This window comes from Ascidiella aspersa, chromosome 1 (genome assembly GCF_963924565.1).
Source record: "Ascidiella aspersa chromosome 1, kaAscAspe10.2, whole genome shotgun sequence".
NCBI classification, from domain to species: domain Eukaryota; kingdom Metazoa; phylum Chordata; class Ascidiacea; order Phlebobranchia; family Ascidiidae; genus Ascidiella; species Ascidiella aspersa.
Window position 1 is genome coordinate 6,772,034 of NC_139447.1, and position 22,055 is coordinate 6,794,088.

General features: G+C 34.9%; 3 protein-coding genes across 3 annotated transcripts; 2 read left to right on the forward strand and 1 right to left on the reverse strand.

The window, feature by feature from the left end:
* The first annotated feature begins 950 nt into the window (after positions 1 to 950).
* On the forward strand, positions 951 to 10,863 carry LOC146166820 (coiled-coil domain-containing protein 157-like). The gene is made up of 15 exons (XM_083381809.1): positions 951 to 1,121; positions 1,428 to 1,573; positions 1,919 to 2,096; positions 2,771 to 2,879; positions 3,061 to 3,178; positions 3,911 to 4,015; positions 4,658 to 4,871; positions 5,091 to 5,232; positions 5,553 to 5,743; positions 7,028 to 7,204; positions 7,702 to 7,870; positions 8,509 to 8,690; positions 9,019 to 9,083; positions 9,424 to 9,550; positions 9,930 to 10,863. Exons 1-15 carry the CDS (start codon positions 1,020 to 1,022, stop codon positions 10,044 to 10,046), a joined length of 2,142 nt encoding a protein of 713 aa, XP_083237935.1. The 5' UTR covers positions 951 to 1,019; the 3' UTR covers positions 10,047 to 10,863.
* On the reverse strand, positions 9,624 to 12,100 carry LOC146166821 (2-oxoglutarate and iron-dependent oxygenase domain-containing protein 2-like). Its single transcript, XM_083381820.1, has 5 exons — positions 11,989 to 12,100; positions 11,729 to 11,893; positions 11,442 to 11,663; positions 10,998 to 11,255; positions 9,624 to 10,569 (listed from the first exon to the last, which is right to left on the reverse strand). Exons 1-5 carry the CDS (start codon positions 12,091 to 12,093, stop codon positions 10,288 to 10,290), a joined length of 1,032 nt encoding a protein of 343 aa, XP_083237946.1. The 5' UTR covers positions 12,094 to 12,100; the 3' UTR covers positions 9,624 to 10,287.
* A 1,261-nt stretch (positions 12,101 to 13,361) lies between these two features.
* LOC146166822 (uncharacterized) lies at positions 13,362 to 20,822 on the forward strand. Its single transcript, XM_083386210.1, has 15 exons — positions 13,362 to 13,526; positions 13,604 to 13,697; positions 13,935 to 14,029; positions 14,418 to 14,551; positions 14,785 to 14,898; positions 15,210 to 15,347; positions 15,733 to 15,891; positions 16,339 to 16,452; positions 16,671 to 16,799; positions 17,158 to 17,262; positions 17,899 to 18,057; positions 18,744 to 18,848; positions 19,364 to 19,895; positions 20,180 to 20,235; positions 20,388 to 20,822. The coding sequence occupies exons 1-15, from the start codon at positions 13,454 to 13,456 to the stop codon at positions 20,502 to 20,504; spliced, it is 2,124 nt and encodes a 707-aa protein (XP_083242336.1). The 5' UTR covers positions 13,362 to 13,453; the 3' UTR covers positions 20,505 to 20,822.
* Positions 20,823 to 22,055: the final 1,233 nt, after the last annotated feature.

The following is a 22,055-nucleotide window of genomic DNA, read 5'->3' on the forward strand; positions in this document are numbered from 1 at the left end:
TTGCAGTCGACTAGTTGTATATTTTTAATCGACTGTCCTTAAATGTTTTAGAAGTCTTATGACACCTAATTGTTTTGTGTGCCAGCCACAGCAACCGATAAACATCTTCTGTCATTTGATTTAAGTGTTTGGTTGCGCAACACAAGAACCTTCTTCGGGTATTCACGTAAAACTTTCGGACTGTGCGACATTTGATACACTTTTGAAAGCACGGAAAAAAGGGAAACTTCCAGCGTACAGGCTTTTAAAATATTACCGGCATTTCACTGGTATCCAACCCAATGTGATTCCAAACTGTGTAACTGTATATGGTATGATAACTCCACAGTTTGTAAGTTAATTAGCAGGAAAGGACTGACAGGTAATTTTCTACCTTGTTCAGTGATCACTGGCGTATAATCTCAATCTCTCACAATTTTGCTTGTATTTATTATGATTTAAACCAGTATGTCGACAAAGTTTATATGGTGTGAAAATCCTTTCGGTTCTTCAGTGTACGAGTTGGAATGTGTGGTACTTTTCCTACCTTCCTCGGTGAAAAAAATGTTTGCGTTTTAAAACTTTGTCGGTCAAGGCAAAAAAATTTGCCCTGAAATAAATTTAAAACGCAACATTTTAAAATTTCTCAATAAATATTTCGTTTCTACTTTCTACTGTAGCCTACACCTTAAAAACCGAATATTTTTTTAAACAAAACCATATCAAAAGTTGCTTGTATCTACCATAAACCAAAAAAATTCAAAGAAGGTATAAATCTCTAGCCTGAACCAAAGAGATTTAAACCAAAGAGATTTAGTTAGGAGATTTGAGAAAACGTGTTTGCCGTACGCGCCTAAACGCGTTTACCACAACATGTTCCGCTTCACGTAACACAAACAACGCTAACTGATTGGTTTAAACTCCAAGCTGGGAAAAGGTGCGCAGTGTTTTCCAAAACAATAACCCAACAACAGAACAAAAGTACGACCCTAAATAAGTTAAATTGTTGTGTTTAATTAAAGACTTAAATTAGAAGGGCAATGGCTCATCTCTTAGGCAGCAAGTTCTGTCTGGAAAGTCTACAACATGACATTAAAGACGTGGAGGAAATTGTCAACGAAATCGCTTCAAGGGTTGGCGTGGTAAGTTGAATACGGATATTAATAATACACTTCGTAAAAAGAGAGTGCGGGATTATAATGCGGCGTAGCGTTTTGGTTTGGGTAGGTCAATTATATTTGTTTCCTAGTTTTGCAGTTTTTGACGACTGGTTTGTAGTTAGTGTATTTAAAAAAAATGTGGGATTCTAGACCTGTACTGATATCCACTTTTAAAGGCTGCTTGAGGACTGCGTGTTATGCAAACCTGCAATAATATTACACAGCATAAATTGTTAGTAGTGATGGATAAAATGATGGCTCTGCAATTACTGGAAACTTTATTTTTAGGTCAAAACTCAATCCTGGAAGTTTCCAGACAAACAGTCCAGTGAGGTGGACGTCGGTTCTTTCTTGACAGACTGCTCATACCAGGATGAAGAGGAGGAAGACAACCAAGTTGCTCATGTGATGTTGTACGACTTGCTGATTGACAGGTGAAAATTAAGGACACAAGTAAAATGAAAACCATGCCAATAGCTGTTCGTGACACCAGGTTTTCAAATTTATATTTCTTAGTTGCACAAGCCTGTATTCCTAACATATTAAACACATGTCACAATTTTAAGGACAAATTTACTGATCTTCCATAAATATTTGTGTTTAAGAAAACATTTAATGATATTGATTTTTAAATAATATATAATATTCTTTTCATGATTAAACAACCACTTTTCCATGTATTGTTTTCACATATGAGATATACTTTATATAGACAAATACTATTTGCCTTAATTTTTCATTATTGAATTAATTTTTACAACACTTTTATGTGCATACAGGCTTGTTTTCACCCTTCAAAGTTTTGCTCGATACAATGAACTCCTTCTAGCTTCCGAAAACCATGTTGTGACACCCAGTGGCAAAAGTGCCAGCTCTATTTCAGCCGGTTTGTCTGCCAAGCGCTGCTGGAGTCGCATTTCTCAAGTGGCCACTGTAATGCAACAACTTGCCAAAGAGGTTTGTTAGAACTATGTGTTAAATCAGGGGTGGGCAACGTGTGGCCCGCTGGCCGCATTTTTTGTGCGGCCTTCATCTTCTTCCACCTATTTTTCCATAAATAAGGCTATGAGTGTGCACTCTGTTGGGATTTTTGCTCTATCAGTTTCCTGTTTGAAGAGCGATGTAACCCATAGGCTACACCGCTACACTAAAGTTTTACTTCTGTCCCGTTGTTATGATAAAGACTTGTTTTGCAACAACTACACTTGTGTGGTACGTTCAAGGTGTAACAGACTTTTGCCATGCATAGTGACTGAGCTGTTGTGTTTAACAGCTGGTTTTGTTTTGAATTTTGGAAATGTAGAAAAAGTTATTTCCGAATCTACAAGTAGACAGCCATAGTTACAGCCTAGTAGCTCATTAGTTTTTCTAGTAAAAGCTGAAAATACGAATTAGTGTTTATTTGATGTTCGGCTCTTCTGTAAGCATTACATTTCCTAATTGGCCCTTGTGTTGAAAAGGTTGCCCACCCCTGTGTTAAATAAAGATTCCTTGATCAGTCTTTATTGTAACCAGTATGGATTTAGTTTATACTTACTTGGCTAAATTGTGTCTTATGATTTGTGGAAGATTTTTTTTAAAAACTGTAACATTCGTTTTAACCGATTTGTTCATTGGTTAAACACCTCCAGGTGCAAAGGAAAACCAGGTCTTTGGACAAAGAAGAACTAAAAATGTCCTTGCTGGAACAATCATCAACAGAAAATTTAAGAAGTCAAGCGACACCAGCTGCAACACAAGGTTTTTATGTTTAAGACATTTAAAATTGTAACAGCCAATTCAAAAACAGACAGTTAACTGTGGTTTTGTAGTGTAAAACAACTTTTGAAGTAAAAGTAAATTAAAATATTTTTTGTCACTCCATTTTTGTAAACAATACTGTCAAAAGCTTTCTTGAAATAGCATTTTTGTTTACTTGCAGACTCCAGTAGCACTGTGTCATACGAGGCTGCCAACCGAGGTTCACAAACAGCAGTTACAGCATACAGCTCATGTGAGACATGTGCAAGAAGTCAAGCTTGCCTGCATGATGTTGGAAAGTATGATTAATTAAATCCAAACTTTCATTGTATAATGAATATTACAGGGTTTTAAACAAGTCATTTTGAAATGATGTAAGTCCAAGTTATTTAAAAAATAACTGAAGCCAACTTTAGTCGAGTATTTCGTAAAAAAGTAAAGTCACAGTTCAAACCATCATTTGCCCAAGTCAAGTCAAAGTCAAGTCATTATAAAAGCAACTGTTTTGTTTTTTTTGACATAAAAAAAAATATTTTTAAGTATTTGACATAAAAATAAAACGTTAAACTAATAAATTTGATTAGGTCATCTGATTATATGAGCAATACCTAAACTAAAAATAACAAAACACGCTATACAGCAGGCAAATTGTTTTACTACAAAACTGAGATAAATGGCCCAAATTTTAAAATTGTTTAATAAAATTGCTTAATTTGAACCCAAGGTATTTGACAAAATTAATAATTCCAAATCAAGTTATATGTTCAAAAGACTTCAGGTAAAGTCATTTCTGTTGAAATACTTTGGTTGAATGTTTAAAAACAGTGACTTAAAAGCACACTTAAGTCAAGCCATTTTGCACTTGATTTATTACAACACTGATGAATAAAGCTGTGATCAGTTACATGCACTTTTATTGGACAACTAGATGACTTACTCATGTTATAAAAAAAGCCTTATTGATATATTTATATAATATCCTTTCCACATGAGTGACATGATATATTTTTGTGTTCTGTTAAAACATTCAGGGCAGTGGTAAAGGTTTGCAAGTCTCAAGGTTTACCTACAGCTCTTGAGGATTATATTGAAAAACAATCGGACACATCACTCATGTCCATTGCAGAAGTGACAAGGTAGGTACTGATTTGTTTAAGTGGCATTCAAACACTACGAATCCACTACTATATTATACCATTGACCAACATGTTAAAATTGGCAGTGAAAAACAGATGCTACCCTATTATAAATAATAAATTGATGTCCCAAAAGGGTAAAAATAGTTTTAAATTTGTACATCTTACATTTTAATAAATATTGATAAACATTTCAATACATAGACTTTAATGCTTTATTTTATAAATTCCTATATTGCTTGCCTTTTTATGTTTTCTGGAATGGCTGACCACCATCACCTGTGGCACACATTAAACCAACTTTTAGCCCAGTAGTTTCTTAAACTTTATTAGCATCTTAATGAAATCAATAAAATTTGCGGCAAACCTTTACAAAACAACAATAACATATCTTGACAATCGCCATTAAAACGCGGAAAAGCAGTCATAAGTTAATTAACAGTTTTCCAATAAAAATGGTTCAAAGTGCCCATATCTCACATGCTTGTTTGCGCATATTTTTGTAAAACAAGTGGGTTATTTTAGAAAATAACAAAAACTATGAGGCACATTTAAGAATATCTCTGGTTTTAGGCCTTGATTTTTGTCCCACCGCATATTTAATACTCATTGATGGTTAATACCATGATGCATGTTCTGCAGATGGAAGAACTTACAAACAAAAGATCTGTCAAGAGTAGACAGACAGCTGGACAGCCTTATGAGGCAAATTAAACCGTTGAAAGATGAATTGTCTGCAACCACTAAGAAGGAGGGTGAAGCCAAAGCAGAGGTTCAGCGACTTCACGTCATTGCAGAGCGCAGGGAAAAGGAATTTGTTGAGGAGCAAAGAGTAAGACAATATCAACTAAAAGAGGTTAGTCTGGTTGTATGACTATCATTTAGTGGCATCTGTATTGAATTTTACTTTTTTATATCTAGCTTAGTTAAAAACATACTGTTTTGTTGAAACATATTTATGTAGGACTAAGATGATAAATCATTAGATGGTTTGTTGACACATAAACTTAGATACAAATGTTTAAAACATGGAAAATTATTAAGCAATTTAAATAAAATTATAACCTTCTTACAGACCCTAAAGGCCACTGAAAATGAGCTAGACCACTTCAAGAGAATGAATGAAAAAATGTCAGAAGAGTCAACTCAATTGAAGGATCAACTTTCACAACTTAAAGATGAACTTTTGACCAAACACAGGGAATTTGTGCAAGCAGGTAAATCATTCTGTCTCAAAATTTCTTATCTTCTGAGCCGTTGAATGACGTTTTTAGTAAATAATTTCAGTATCTGATTAAAGTTACGAAATACACAATTTTTCATGCAATATTCAACTTGATAAAAATTAAAATAGGGTTTATTTAACCATAATGCCTTTATCACCAATAGAATAAAAAGTTGTACATTGCACATTATGAAGCATATGAGAAACATTGCTTTTATAATACACTCAATCAGTAGTTACTTTTAAATAAGGGTTCTAATCTTTGCCAAAACTAGCCGTTAAAAGACCATTTATCAAATTATGAATAAACAGAAAATGAAAGAGCGATGCTGAGAGAGGAATCAAAGGAGAACCGCCAATATCAGAAAGATTCCATCCGCCTGCAAAGTGAACTTAGTGAAGTTAAGCGTAACCTGCAAGAGACCGAGGAGAAAGTTTCCTTTGTTAATGAGCAACTGAAAAGGGAAATCATGAAAAACACAACATTATCCAGCCATGAACAAGTGAGTTCTAAAGTTGTTTGCTTTGCGTTTTACCTTGGGGATAAGTGAACATTTTCTCATCCCCCTAATCGTAATGGCTTGTATAGGTTATGTAAAGTCCAACTAGTGTGACAAAAATGTTTTTCTAATGTATGTTTATAGGACAATGCCTGTAAAATAAAGTGAAAGACAGTATTGCCTGTCAATGTCATACAAACTATATTGTTCCTATCACAATTCTGGGCTACTTTTCCAAAGGTTTTCACCATAGTTTAAACCGAATGCCAATTTTATAACGCTCAAAATCAGTGGTTCTTAACCTTTTTTCAGCCGCGCCCCCCTTTGGTAATTTTTCTCATGCCTTGCGCCCCCATATGAAAATATTTCGACATTTTGCAATTAAATATCACTGAGAAAACAGGAAAATAGTGAAGGGTGTTGTCGGTCGCGTGAAGCGCGAAAAATGTAGAGTTTTATTTGGTCGAATTGGCTAAACTGCAACTGAAGAGGCGTTTCGCATTGGGCGCACAACCAATAGCGCGAGCTTGACACATTGATTTTATCGAGCTGATTTTGACTAACGTGTTGCGAGGGCATTGACTCCACAGTTGTAAGAGTTGTATGATGTCGAGCGCAAAAAATGTCAAGCGCAAATATTAAACATTGCGTTATCGTGTTTCAAAAGATGTAACGACACACAATACAACGGCAATATTGCAAAAACAATATAGTTTCGCCCAAAAAAGTTCGACTCCCCCTGTTGCTATAGCCTGTTATCATATATAAAATATGGATGAAAAATAGTCCGTAAGGGCAATAGCTTATATCGTTTATCTATAAGTTAATTTAATATGGCGGTGATACCGTGGATTTTCTAAAAGGGAAGTAGAAGATTCGCGCATAGCTCGAAAAATGTTTGCGGTTTTAATGTTAAAGTTGGCAAAAACATAGTTTGTATGTAGGAATTATGCCTAACCCTAACGAAACCATTAAAATCATTGCAAAAAGTTAAAATATTGAAGTCGAGCTCGCGCCCCCCTTAGAATTGCTTGGCCCCCCGGTTAAGAACCGCTGCTCAAAATGGTTTCTATTAAATATTTATTCTTGTTTTCTTTTTACTATGTAGCGATAGGCAACTTTAAAACTATCAGACAGTACTTTATATGGTGAGCAAACTGTAAAATCTAGTGAATGACGATTTTCATTTAAGAAAAAAAAACTCAGTTTAGAGGAGTTTTTTTTTTGGCTCCACAAAAATGAACAGCAGTCGAACCCTGGACTCAAGTAATACTTGATTTTCTCCAGGCGATGCAGGAAAAGCAGAGCGGTCTTTTGAAGAGGTTGGACGAGCTGGATGAAGAATGCGAGGATCTTCGCGAGAGGCTGTGCATGGCAGAGGAGGAGAGGGATCAGGCGGAGGACAAGATGAAAGAAGAGGAGCAAAAATCGGAAAGCCTCATCAAGACGGTCACCAGCAAAGATGTAGGTGTAATTAAATGGATTGAGTACTTCAGAAAAGATGACTATACACAGGAAATGTATTACTTTTCTTTGGAAACCGGTTTCGGTGAAGCTTTTATATCTAATTTTTTGGTTAAATTTTCTAGGTGACACAAGATAAAATAGCGTTTAATAGTCATTTTGATTAACATTTTGAGAGTAAATTATTGTCCATGTAAATTGTAACATGATTTCGGCTTTGTTTTCTGTTTTAGGTAAAATTTGAAATATTAAACCGAACTTACTAAAAATAAACTAATCTAAATGCGGATTTAATAAAATCCAGATTAAAACTAAATTTGGTGTTTTAAGAGAATAAACAGAAAGTACTTTGTTACAACTTAACAAAAATCATTTAATTTTAAACACTTATATATGTATAATAATAATTTGTCTATTGCCAATATGGTTAACATAGGAGGTATTTATGAAATAAATTACATTTCATTGTTTAATACGGTAACATGTTGTCAATGCAGGAGTTGTCAAGCATGTTGCACATGGACAAAGAGACCCTGGAAAGGCGAGCAGACGACTTGACAGCAATTAATGAAAACCTGGAGTCCCAGTTGTCCGAGTACATAGAAAGGGAACGGCTTCTGGTTGCTTACCCCGACCTTCACACATCTGCAGCGGGAATGCCGGAAAGTAAGAGGACGAAACTGGCACCTTTAATTTAAATCAGGGCTGCGGAGTCAGTTAAAAATAACCCGGGTTTAACTCCTGCCAAATGTGCGCTTTGTCGAATATGATTCTACAGCCTGTATTTTACCCATTTAGGTAACTTAGTTAAGGTGGATACAGCAATCCACTCATAGCGGTGTCATATAAATCATTTACCAACAATACACGGTTGAACAAATATTCAAACATATTTTCTATTCCACCTTTACAATTTACAGAATACGGCACTATCGCTGTTAAGACGATTACATTATATTACTTTATATGCAGGTCCATTTTCAAACTAATTCCAAAATGAGGTTAAAACAATCAAATTATTTTAGTTTTGTTTTGCACTTTTAGCTTATTACAAAATATACTTTAAACCACCCGGTCATTTTTTTGAAAAATATTTTTTACCTTGTTGTGCCAACGTTAATGTAATTGTCTACCAAGTTATGTCCGTTTGACTATAATGCACAGGTCATTTTTAAAATTAAGTCCCACTCAAGTCATCTACGGAATAACTAAATAATAACTCAAGTATTTTAAGCCAATTCTTTAGGAACAGTGAATTAAGTCACTACAACATTGCTTAAATGCAACTTGGTTTCTATTGTCAGGTTGCGGAGATGTGTTCATGGATATGCAACGACAAGTGGAAGCAAACCAAATCAGGATACAAGTGCTGGAAAAAGAAAACCAATCGTTACGAAAAACGCTCGCGAGCGTAACTAGTACCACATCAAACGGGAGTTTTCATGAAACCAGCAAGGAGCAGTTACATAACGACAATCCTATACAGGTTTGATTTTTTTTGCCCTTATGTAGCTTTACCAGTACATGCGTTAAATGCAATGCTGCCTACCATTATTTTACATTTGGAGTTTTTACTGCTATTTGTAAAATGATTTGAAACAACTAATTCATCGTATTTCCTATTTTTATGCAACAATCTTTGTACAATTTCTCATTGTTTTATTTTTATTTGTTTTGTTTACAAACCAGCTCTACTTTTACAAATGTAGCTCTATATTTAGTTCTTTTTAATTTAATAACAGGAGTTCGTCATCTTTTTTTATTGTTTTATGCTCTTTGGTTTTAGCCCTAATTACCGAGTTATTTGTTTGCAGCCAGTGCAGCTGTGGAACACAAACCGGGATGTTGACCAAGTTTCGCACACCACCAGTAGCATCAGGTAAGGCTTCTGTAATATTGCACAGATACAAACACGTTGATCATCATTTCACTAAAAATTATATTGAAGTATGTAAACAGGATGTCCTTATTATTAAAAAAATTATGTTCTAGTTCCACTGCCTTCACTAAAAGTCAGAAAAAAGGAAACCATGTCCTATTGCCCTATGAAGACTTTAATTTCAGGAAATTTGTTTTTTAATTTTCAGGAATTTGTGTTTGATTTTAAACTATGGTAGATTATTAGTCAAAAGCCCTTATTCTTAATGGTGGTGCTGTGTGTTTTGCACTGATACCAATATTACTTGAATAGTTCTCTACACTTTCTATATATTTTTCAGTGGTTCGTCCATACGATTGGGATCGAAAGTTGAACGATCGAGAAGGTCACCAGTGCCAAGTTACCTGAGCGACAAATCGAATCGCAGCAATGCCATGGAAGCCTACAATCACAGTAAACAGCAAAATGTAAAAACACAAAGCTTTACAGCAGTTTTATTTTATCCCCTATTTATAAGGAGATGTGTTTTGTATTATTATAGATTGCAAGATTAAAGGCACTTTTGTATTGAAGAAAACTGGCCACAGAAACTCCTAAAGGCTAATATAATTGTTGATACTGCAAACTGAGGAATATTTATATAAAGTTGATCAAATGGCTTTCAGGGCGAATATATATTGTTGTTTAGAACTACAATCCCACAGTTTAAAACTATAATTTGATAACTTAATGGGCCCTCTCATTTTGTTCTCTTTTCCTTTAGCTAATAGTGTCAATTCAGGTTTTACATTATACAATGGACTAGTTTACTATGTATAACTCAAATTTCATGTTTACTCTCTTCAGACTGTATCGCCCGTGAGGCAATCGTTTCACATTGGACCTGGAAAGCAGCGTTCACGGACTCCCACAACCTCAACGCCAAATTCTGGAAGAAGCGCATTATTAAAACCATGGACCTAATTCAAGTGCTGATGTCTTTTCATAAAGATGTACTTTGTAAATAGCAAAAGAGAAGAAAATGTCTTGGTTACAAGAGTAGAGAGAACTAGCAATTTTTGCAACATGTCCTGATCGCTAGACAGATAATAATTATTGACAATATATTATCACATGCTATGTCACACATAATTTGTAAGTATTGAACTAAAATGATTGTGGCGATTTATTTGGATTGGTATTTTTTTACTGACGATACTGTTTCTCATGTAACGTTACATGAGCTATTCTGTGTTGAAGTTTCCGCATCACTGTCCATTGTGAAACCGTCGCCTGAAGACGTCTGACTGACCAATTGTGGCTTTTCGTTGCACATTGGACAAAGTTTGTTTCGAACAGAGGATGATCGCATCCATATGATAAGGTTGTGCCTCTCTGACTCTTCTCCTTCTATTTCCATTGCGCCGTGTCTGTGCTGTCCTCTGTGCAAGATACCGTAACCTTTCTTATGTAAAACAGGCGTGGTTTGCATTAGGTCCATCGGTTCCTGCACAAAAAGAAAGTTTTATAATCCCATGTGAAATTGGTACTCTTTAGTTGAGGGGTTCTTAAACTTTTGTTACTGTGGTGCCCTAATTTATTTTTTTGCTTCACGTGGACCACGTTGGGCAAGAAATTTCCTGAGATGACGTCATAAATTCACAATCACAATACAAATAGACTTCAGAAATCCGCTGATTTCGGTCCAAAATGTGAAAGTGAAATGGAGTCTAAATACATTAAGTGCAAAACCGTTTTATTTTTAACGTATCCCTTTTCTTTAAAAAATCCATTACTTTTTAAACATTTCAATTAGGCCTTAGTGGACCCCCTAAAACTTGTAAACGGACGCCCAAGGGGTCCATGGAACCCAGTTTAAAAACCCCTGCTTTAGTTGGTTACTGTGGGTTTTTTTGTACTTGGTTAATTACTCACTGTGCGCATTCTGCCGAAATACAAGCACCCGCCTTCAAAGTCTTTTCCAAGACAAACATTAAGTGTTACTTCAGCGTTGTCAAAGTGAAAGGCAAGATCCAGGTCTTCTCCATATTTGTACTTTACAGTGAAAGCCTTGTGAGAGTCGAGATCTTGTCCAGTCCATTCTGGCAAAAGGATCTTTGCGATTGGCAGTAAATATTCTCTTCTAAGCAGATCAAGGAAATGTTGATCAAATCCAATCTCGTTGAGAAGAATCTGAAAGACATATTATTAACAAGTTTATACAGTAAACAAACCTATGTAAAATCACGGTCAACAACGTAGAAGTTAAACTTATTGAATAAAATTTCATGGGAGTTAGTCGAGTTAATCCTAGGGCCAATGAAAAATATTAAAAATAAAAACTAGAAATTTCACTTTATAAGTTAATTTTTGACACACCCCATAGTTGTTCATTGTGTTTGGTCTTCCTTTTGGCATATCACTATTTTCAAAGTGACACATTTCTTCAACAACTTCCTCACAAAACTGATCAGTAAACACAGGAAACCTCCATACTTTGCAACAACAGGTCTCCATAAGATTCACCAGATCCTCAAGGGTGCATCCTGGTGTTTTAGCCAAGCTCACAATTTTTAGAAATTCTGGTCTCAAGAATCCATCCTACATAAATTAAAATACAATATAAATGTCAAAGGTTTTAAAAAATCAGTTAACATTTTTGGCACCTGTAATTTGTATAAATGTGGATGCCATTTGTTGTAGCTTTCTTTAATTTTTTCTATTCTTTGTTCACTGTTGTGTGGTAGGGTTTCTCTCCTTTTTCTTTCACTTTGTAAATATTGAAGAACGTGCTTACGGTCATCTTCTGTTACATTTTGAGCTGCAAGGGCCTGCAAAATAATAAACAAATTTCACTATGACAGTATTTTTAACTTAGTTGTCAGATTTTTCTTGGAAAAAGATTAACATTAACCAATCGACAAACCTGTTCCAGCTCTTTGTTTAGCGCTGAACCGTCAAACTCCGTATGTAAATTATACTTCGGAATAAAATAGTTTTTGGTAAAACGGCACGCACAGGAAAACGCCATTAGTGCACAGCAACAACTGATGAAAAAGTTGCCTCAGTAAACAAACAAAACTAGATTACAGGATGGGGAAACCCCTAATTTTAACTAACTAAGTAAAGAAATGTAGTTTTTTTTAATTTAGGACATTTGATTAACATTTGATAGGTGTAAAATTGCTAAATTATTATTTTTGTCCTAAATTTTATCTAATATCTGTAAAGTTAAGGCGTACACCGGTCATAAAGTGTTTTATACAACTGACATTGCCTTTTTGTACGGTTCACCAATTACCACATGTGTGCTTGCTGCTTGTGTTTTTCGTTTATTTTACAAATTGCCTAATGACGTTTTCTTGTTTTAGGATTCTAGCTGATTTGCGGATTTGTATATAATTGTATGATTTGAATATTTATTTCACAGTTAGACGCACGAGAATGAATCATTTTGTTATTATTTATAAACGTTATACCATCAGGTCCATGCGTTGATTTTGTTTCTCTTAAATTTTGATAATATAAATCACCCAGGTCCGCGAAGTCGTTTAGAAACAATCTAAGTTCGATTTTCGTGGTTCATGATATGTTTAATAGTTTTTCGTATTTTGGATAAGATTTGCTACTTAACACGGACGATTTGGCGTGTGTAGTCAAAACAGTATTTATGGTTGATTGAGATCAAAGTTGTGTACCATGCCACCCATTCCACAAACTGTGGTATTGCCAAATTTAACAACAAAATTGCGAAAACACTTTGCTCTTAGTGTAAACCTGTCTTTCATATATCACAATTGGTTAGCACTGGGAACTTAGACTGTTTGGCACAAATTGTAATATGTTTTAAGCTTGCCGAAATTCAAACCAAATAAACATAAATCGCAAGGTACAGGGCAATTACCAAATGGATGGTGCAGTAGAAATAAGGTTAAGAACCAATGATATAAGGTGTCAGTTGTTGTTTTTCAACTTGTATTCTTCTGAACCTGTGTAGCTTAGTTGGTATAGCGATTGACCCAGCATGGAGGAGACTATAAACAAACCTTCCGTCATACTAGATTTTTTTATTCTGTGCTTTCCTATGAAAATTCTTCAGTTGATTGTCTGGTTGGTTTGTCTTTTTAAGGTTACCGATGTACGTAATTTATTTACAAAAAATAAAACAATACAGCACAAAGTATAAAAGAAAAAAACAACAAAAAATGCAGCACAATAGTAAAAAGAAGTTGACCAATTTCCATTTTTTTTCTATAAATTGGTCTTACTTATGTGATTTGTTATATTTTAGGTGACAAATTGCCTACCCTTTAACTGACCCTTTTTGACTAGTGGTTTCCTACCAAATTATTTTCAGTGCGTAAAAGCTGAAACCACCCAAACAAAGCATCATGGCCAAAATAAAGCCTTTGCGATCTCGGCAGAAGCAAACAATTAGCAAATCCAATGCTAGTACAAATCCAGGTAACGATATTACAATGAACATATCCATATGAATTTTCATGTCTTCGTCTGTTTACTAAAATAACTTTTATTTATAGATCGAACTTCTGCTGTTGCCAAGGGTGGACAAAATATGAGATCCCAGTCAACTATCAAGCGACTAAACATGTACAAAGGTGGAAAACCTATTAGGTACGATGACTGGTCTCTACTTTTTTGTAGCTTGTGTTTGTATTTTTCACACACACTATGTTTATAACAATTTTTGATAAATTATATATAATTGAAAATTAAACATAATGTCCTCAATTTTGAAATGGTGCTTGTCACCTGTATTGACCTGCCTTTTCTTGCCAGTAATTTTATAATCATTTACATGATTTAGGTTCAATACTAGTATGTCAAGTGTATTATTTTTTTGTATTGCAGAAATCGAAAGGGACAAGTGGTAAAAGCTGCAGAGTTTCAATCCGAAGTTGCTTCTGGTGTTCAGGCAAGGGTTGAACCAAACAGAAGATGGTTTGGTGAGTAAACCGGGTGCTTATGTTGTGTTATATATGCCTATTGAAAGGAAACTAGAATTTATGGCGAACTAAGTATGCTATGATAATTACAGACTCTTTGGTGCCCTAATAAGCAACAGTGTTGTAAACAAGTCATTTTGTAATCACCGAGGCTCCAAGTCAAGTTTAAATTAACCTTATTATTTTACATACACAAACTTTGTTTTATTTTTTTGTGTGTCTTTTTAAATTGACAGTATTTATACAGTTACAATGTAACAGTGACATTTTTGGTTATCCAATGTTAACCAATATATCTTAAATTTAGTACTGTTATGAGTTAATACATAAAATGTTTTGAAACAATCTTTATCCTAAAAAATAAATTTAATTACTTTTTAATTAATAGGAAACACTCGGGTTATAACCCAAAGCAGTCTGCAAAAGTTCCAAACCGAAATTGGTAAAGTAGTAAAAGATCCTTATCAAGTTATCCTTAAGCCAAGCAAGCTACCCATGTCTTTACTTCATGACCGTGTAAAGGTAAAATTTTTTCTTGAAAGCATCTTAAGGCGGTTGTCTTGTTTTGTAAATAAGCCATTTTTTGCAGAAATTTAAACTTGTCTATTACATAACTACAAGAAAAGTAGTTTAAATCTATGCATAGGCCTTTATTTTTTTGTAATAAAACCATTTTTACTGAACTATATATATTTTTTTTTTAATTAGTTTATATTTTAATTGCATTATTTAAAAGCTATTACTTTTGTTTGCAGAACGCAAGAGTTCACATTTTGGACACTGAAAGTTTCGGAATGACTTTCGGAAAAAAGTCCCAGAGAAAGAAACCTAATCTGAAAGCATCAGATCTATTGGAAATGAATGATAATGTAAAACTAAATGATTTTATTTTTAAGCGCAAGCTAAATTTTATTTTCATTGGTTAAAGTTGATAATTTATTTCTTGGAGAACAACAACAGCATTTTAAAGTGCCTAAGATTACATGTACTATTTATGCAGAATTTAGGTTTTGTTTCCCTTATACATATTACAACACTGGTAAAAAGACATTTGTTTTAAGTTTAAACGAGTAACAACCTATATAAAAAATGCCTATAGATTACATGTAGTAGTATGGCAGAATTTAAGTTTCATTACCCTTATATGCATTACAACACTTGTAAAATGACATTTTTTTAGGTTGAAACAAGTAACAACTTATATGATGTGGAAAAAGATGAGGCCCTGATTCGTGAGTGGGACGGTACACTAAACGTCACTCTGGCCAATATTTATAACGCTGGACAGTCAAAGCGGATTTGGAATGAACTTTATAAAGTAAAACAAACTTCTAAATATGAACATAATGAGGCAACATGTAATTTTCATTCAGTGATTTTATTTTATAGAATTTTTTTTAGATAGTTAGATCACTCGAAGGATGGAAACGTTATATTTTCAAAAATCAAGTGTATATTTTTTATAGAAATGTTATGCTTGAACAGTGATTTGATCATTTGACTATTATTTATTTTAGTACAAAAAGATTATCAAATCACTAAAAAAATCAAATCACTAAAATATTATTTATAATATGATTTACTTTTCTGCCTCCTCAAACTTGTTTCCAACTATAAGTTTCTCTCTATTTTGTGTTTTACCTAGAATAATTTGACAGTGCCCAAGCATCACACTTGCGATTAAATTGTGATTCGCTTGATAGGTGTTGGACTGTTCTGATGTCATCATTGAAGTTCTGGATGTAAGAGACCCAATGGGAACTCGCTGCATGCGAGTGGAGAAATATCTGGCCAAAGAAAAGCCACACAAACATCTCATATTTGTGCTCAACAAAGTTGATCTTGTGCCAACTTGGATAACTGTGAGTTCATCCGTTAAAAATTTGTTAAGTTAAAATTCTAAAGGTGGATGACTGCTAATTTTTTTAAATATATACATTAATATGTACAACGTTTATAATATGTGGTGTGCTTTAACAGGATTTTTTTAATAAAATAAATATACATATATTATATATATGACAGAAATTATAAAATTGTTCGTCAGACAAGGATCTTGCCATTTTATTGCCCTGATGAAGATTACCTTAATAGGCCATTGAAATGCTGGAATGTAGAATAAACATTTTTGTTGACAAACAATTTTATATAGATATATACAATTTTATAAATACGTCCTGTACAAAACAACTTTGAATGCCTGACAGCAACAGTATGTCCAAGTATAAATATTTGAACTTAGAAATAAAAACTGATTGTTGTTTTTAGTTTATGTTTAATTAGACTAGCTGTATAACCTTTCAATATAGAAAGCCTGGGTCGCCACATTATCAAAAGAACATCCTACACTTGCCTTTCACTCCTCTATAACCAATCCATTCGGCAAAGGAGCCCTCATCAATCTGTTGCGACAGTTTAGCAAGGTCAGTGCGCCCACATTGCTAACACAGTATAGAATGTAATTTGGTGGTTTGAAAAAGCGAAGTATTGTTTTAACACTATGACAACATTCTTTTAAGAATTAAAAACGTATTTAACCTCAATTTTTTTGGTTTAAAAGTTTAATTTTGCTATACCTGTATGTATAACAAAATTAATTTGTCTTGTGATTGACACCTTAGATTTGAATGTATTTTTTCAGCTTCATTCTGAAAAAAAGAATATAAGCTGTGGCTTCATCGGTTACCCAAACGTTGGAAAGAGTTCAATAATTAACACTCTCAGAAGAAAGAAAGTCTGTAAAGTTGCACCCCTTGCCGGGGAAACAAAGGTTTAGTTATAGCAAAGTTTAAAAACACTTATGGTATATTGTTGATCTAAATTTAAATATATAGACATACCATGTTTGAATACTAAACACAAAATGTGTTTTGTGCCACCAAACCACGACCAGGCTCTATATTTCATATTTAAGAACAATCTACAGTCATATACTGCTATTTTTGTTTTTTATAGTAATAGAGAAAATTGCCAAATACGTTTTCTATAAAATATTTAATTTTAGGTAATTTTGCACTGTACAAATTTTTCAATTTTCTTCTGAAAATCTATTACATAATTTATCTTGATTAGTATATCTTTTATTTGTGATTTTGCCGATAAAACCCATGTTTGACTTTTGCACCCAGGTGTGGCAGTACATCACTTTAATGAAAAGAATATTTTTGGTGGATTGTCCCGGAATTGTACAACCAACAGGAGACACAGAAACCGAAATCATTTTGAAGGGAGTGGTAAGTGTTTAGAAAAATATGTTTGTTCGACGAGGATTACACTATTTTAATAAACAGATACTGTTAGAAACAAGTATTGGGTATTTTTCAAGTATCACAGTTTCGTCTTTACTTTTGTTAGAAAATAAATTTGTTTAGCTTACAAGTAATTATATTTAAAAAAAAGTACAACCACGTATACTCAATCCTACCGAAAGCACCAATTTATTTTATCTTAATAAAATAAAAATGCAGGTTTTTATACAATTCGTGATCACTTTATGTTTTCCCGTTTTGGTATCTAATTTACGACATATCCAAAACTGCTTTTTAATTCCAAACACGTTTTCAGTCGTAGAAGGTTCAGCTATTTATCGCAAAACGTGCCAATTTTTGCGAAACCTACGTGGTCATTCAGACTCTTCTGAGATTTACTTCTGTTGGAATCAAATCGAAATTAATGTTGAAACAAATGTTGAATTAAACTTGGGCAATCAAATTTATTTTCTACTCGGAGTTTATTTTCCATTTTTTACGAATTCGATTTCTAATTGTAATTTCGCTTCAAACGAAAAAGGCTCCAATTCCGATGACTTTCTCCCTTTTTGTAAAAGTAAAACATCAACAAGTTGTGCAGTTCTCTATCTTTTCGAAAAGGTTCGTGTCGAGTTTGTCCCCGAGCCTGATCAGCACATTGCCGAGATTTTGCGTCGCGTCAAGCGGGAATACATGGCGAGGCAGTATCAGATCACCGACTGGACAGACCACGAGGATTTCCTCACACAGATGGCAAACCGCATGGGAAAGCTGCTAAAGGTAATAATAACAAAATGATTGTTATTTAGCGCAAGGGGATATGGCTGACTGCTGAGTTTCTTTGAACTGAAACAGAGCGCAAGTGCGATTTTTCCGACGTGGACAATGTCCATTGTTTTATTCGAACATACAGACAATGTTACCTACATATGTACATTACCACTTTTAACTTTGGTTACTTTAATCCGCCGTTAAGGTGGACACATTTTACAAGTTAAACAATGCGAGTCATTCCCGGTCTTCTTTTATTTTAGGAAGTAATATATTCGACAAACAGTTTCTTCGAAGTCCAATTCGCCTTCCAATAGACCTTTCTAAACTATTTTTTCTAAACTACGAATAAGATATTATCCTGATATGGAGTTTTTTTGACAACGAAAACGCAACAATACCCTTCGATGGTGAATTAATAAGTAATTTGACCAAGATTTTGTTCAAAAACACCGGGTGAAAACGCTTTGTATGGCTTATCGAATTCGGGTATCACATCTGCTTTGATATTTCCCCACTATAGGCCAAGTTAATACATCCACCAAGTATAAAAAACCTATTGGTGGCATTCGCAGTTCTAAATTTTCCATTCTTATTTAAGTGTTTCATTTGGTCTAACAAAATCTTTTTTTCGCTCCTTATTTTTTGGTTAATTTTTTCGCTCCTTCTTTATCAACGGAATTTTGTCCGTCTAGGGTGGATTGCCCGACTTTAAAACTGTCTCGAAAATGATTCTCAACGACTTCCAGCGAGGAAAAATCCCCTACTTTGTCCGGCCGCCGGGATTTGAGGACAAAAATGTAAGTAAAGAGTTTTTTATATATATTTATTTGCACTGTTGTTATTTGTGTTATGTCGATGACACATTAGCCCAGGTTGGTGTTTCGATGACACATTAGTTCAGGTTGGTGATGTTCATGATAATCGACACCAAGTGACAAGGGTGTTCGCAAAATGGCAAAAACGTAACGATGTTATGTCGTTCTTGTATTTCCACGTCAGTTCTTTTTACAAACCCTAAATAAGACGTTGAAATGTCGTTTACAAACCTGGTATGTTGAAGAATCACTGCTTTCAAGAAAGCATTACTCCTTTCCTTAAGAGGTTTATTCGAATGAGGAAGATCAGTTTTTCAGGTTTTTAGAGTATACCAAGCCAGAGCCTTCTAGTTTTACAACCAACCACTTCAGGCATAAACTGTGCTTGCTGTTGAAAATGAGTAAAAAGTTATTAGAAACATTCAAAATGGTACCTATTTCTGTATTGGCTTTTCTTAATGAGCCATTAAAATGTTTCCTGACTTTTCGGTTCGCAGAAAAAAGACGAAGCCAAAAAAGAGGAGGGCGGCGATGCTCCAGCGGCCGAACAAAAAGTTGACCCAGCACCTGTAGCTCCGCTGGAAAACGAGGCACCGATCGCCACAGAACTGGAAAAGCAGCTCAAGCCGGTCGCGCAGGACTTAAAAAATGTCAAGATCGGGCTGGAGTTTACGGAAGAGGATGCAGATACCGAAGTGGGCAAAGACACCGTCGGGAGCGAAGCCGCCCCCGGAGAGGATGAGGAAGCGACTGAGGAGGAATATGAGGATCTTTCGGATGCGGAAGTCGATGAGATTCCGAAAGATCTGGAAGAGGCGGGAGTGGAACAGGAGACCGAGAATAAGAGTAGGAGGAGGGACGGGACCGAGGCGAAAGTGCGCAAGTTGAAGAAGTTCCTCTCGCAGAATCAGAAGCGTAGGATCGACGCTGTGAGCAAGGCGAGCGAGCAGCTGAACTCCGCTGCTGCTGGTGGTAAAGGTGATCTTCCGGCCAAAAGCGGTAGAAGAAAGCGGAAAGGCCAGGCAAAAGGTGAGACTGCGATTGTTGCCATCCTCGAATGTGCTCTTATACGTAACAGTTGGCGTTTTTAAATGGGTTGCGACGGTAGCCTTATTTGAAGTTGGAGTGAAATTTTCAAGCTTCCCTTCTACTGTATTTAAATGTGTTGCGATTGAAACGCCATGATTTCCTTTGATTTTTAATTTAACTTTATCTTATTTTTCCCTTATAATTTCCCACGCCTTTCTTGGAAATTGGACCATTTTTTATTGATGAATTTACAGTTCTTAAGCGGGTTTTTCTCTACTTTACAGGTGCTGAGAGTGACGATGACAAAGACGACGAATTTCCTTGGAAAACGTCGAAACAGGTTACTTTAAAAACAGCGAAATGTGCAGGCCTATATAAATCCTATTTAATCGTCTCTGAAAAAAACGCAGGCTAAACATCGCAAGTTTATATGTTATTTAATTTTCTTCAGTCTGCCTCATATTAGTTTTTAACTGATATTGTTGTGTTCAGAAACGGAGACTTTTCCGAGATCAGCAGCTGAAGAAAGTGGGAGCTGATTATTACACGAACGCCAATGTTAAGAACCGCAACCGGGACAGGAAGAAAAAGAAGAGAAAGACCAATTAATTCCTCTTGCGTTTTTCGTTATTTTATTATTGCCTTGTCCCGTACATTTCCGTGCCACGGGGAACAAAATGTGGTGGTGAAAATGGCTTGCATGTCAAATAAGTTTCGATAGGCTGCCATAATTTTGGAACTTCGAATCTTGTGTTTACTTGATCAAGATTTCCAAGTCCATAGTCTTAGATTTGACGTTCAATTAGTGTTTCAACACCTTTTCTGTCTCTCACACAAAGCGCGAAGTTTACTTGCATTTAAGCATGACCTCTAAACCTCCCTTGACCACCTTTTGACCACAAGCTATACGAACGCTATGCAATCGTAAACCTTAACAGTTTTGTCAAAAAAATTTAAAACCTAACCTATTAATTTAAACTCTTTTAATAACTCCGCTTGATTAATATTTTTTATAAAACGCGAAATGAAAGATAACTGCGGGCAATTAATAACGATGTCTATATTTGAGTTGGACTAACCAGACCATCGAACTACTGCGCAAATTTGTAGCTGAAACCCAGCCTTATCGCTAATAAATTTGTGTTATTCTGAAAAAAAAAATTGCGGTAATTTTTTTTGAAATGGTGAAACATCAAATAAAATCACGCGGCGACGCACGAGGCACAAAAAATAAATCCGAATATTTCTCGAAATACCTGCGTTGATAGTCTAATTTAAAAGAAATTGGATTGAGGAACAGTTTATTAGTCACATAACGCCAGATTGCATAGAATGCATAGCCTATCGCCTTTTGTCTGAATGTCTCTTATATTAAAATGCAAAGTTTGACCGCCGGACTGCGGACGGTCCCATGGTGCTAGCAATTAACGTGATTCAAATTATAAATACAACTTAAAGCAACGTTTACCTCTAATCCTTGTGACATTCTAACTGAAACTATTCATCGCAAAAAAAGCTGTCAATATGTATTTTATCCATATCTATGGTGATAAGACTACCGGTAACTTGTTGCGGGAATAATTTGATGTTACTTCATTCAACTGATTTCCTCTTACTCTTATCCTTTAACCCTACACATCTGTAGAGAGAAGGTTGATTATGAGTCCTTATTAATGTATTTGCCTGATGAATCGACCTAACTTTTACAATGGGTGTTGCTGTAGTCTGATTACAAATCCATACAGTTTTTGTTGGCTGGTGTTGAGCAAGCCAGCAAGCAACAATCGCTCTGTTTATTGGCTAGACATGACTGATTATATCGATATAACGCGCTGCTTATACAAGGGGAAAAATTGCATGAAAAAAATGCGACATTTTACAGTCGCCTACTTCTCAAAAGGTGCGTATGTTTTACCTGGCGATTACTCATATCGTTTGTTTACAGTATATGGCGAAACAGCACATCTATCGTGTGAACTGTGCGGTGGCTGTTTCACAGGTGAAAAACGGAAGCTTTGGTAAGCAATGTCGCTAAAAGGTTTTTTCATAGATTATTCGTGACAAGGGCAATAGAACGCTAAAAGTTATGCATGTACTATAAATATTCCAATACACGTGATTATACATTAATGACGCTACAGTCTGTTTGTTGGATAACAT

What these genes read in the sequence shown, in the direction of transcription:
- LOC146166820 (XM_083381809.1), top strand. Translation starts at nt 1,020, where the DNA reads ATGGCTCATCTCTTAGGCAGCAAGTTCTGTCTGGAAAGTCTACAACAT. An exon ending in TACGACTTGCTGATTGACAG is followed by an intron (nt 1,574 to 1,918) that starts GTGAAAATTAAG and finishes ATGTGCATACAG; the next exon opens with GCTTGTTTTCACCCTTCAAA. An exon ending in ATAACGACAATCCTATACAG is followed by an intron (nt 8,691 to 9,018) that starts GTTTGATTTTTT and finishes ATTTGTTTGCAG; the next exon opens with CCAGTGCAGCTGTGGAACAC.
- LOC146166821 (XM_083381820.1), bottom strand. Translation starts at nt 12,093, where the DNA reads ATGGCGTTTTCCTGTGCGTGCCGTTTTACCAAAAACTATTTTATTCCG. An exon ending in ACACAATGAACAACTATGGG is followed by an intron (nt 11,256 to 11,441) that starts GTGTGTCAAAAA and finishes TATGTCTTTCAG; the next exon opens with ATTCTTCTCAACGAGATTGG. An exon ending in ATTTCGGCAGAATGCGCACA is followed by an intron (nt 10,570 to 10,997) that starts GTGAGTAATTAA and finishes CTTTTTGTGCAG; the next exon opens with GAACCGATGGACCTAATGCA.
- LOC146166822 (XM_083386210.1), top strand. Translation starts at nt 13,454, where the DNA reads ATGGCCAAAATAAAGCCTTTGCGATCTCGGCAGAAGCAAACAATTAGC. An exon ending in TACTTCATGACCGTGTAAAG is followed by an intron (nt 14,552 to 14,784) that starts GTAAAATTTTTT and finishes TTTTGTTTGCAG; the next exon opens with AACGCAAGAGTTCACATTTT. An exon ending in AAATCATTTTGAAGGGAGTG is followed by an intron (nt 17,263 to 17,898) that starts GTAAGTGTTTAG and finishes CTTTTCGAAAAG; the next exon opens with GTTCGTGTCGAGTTTGTCCC.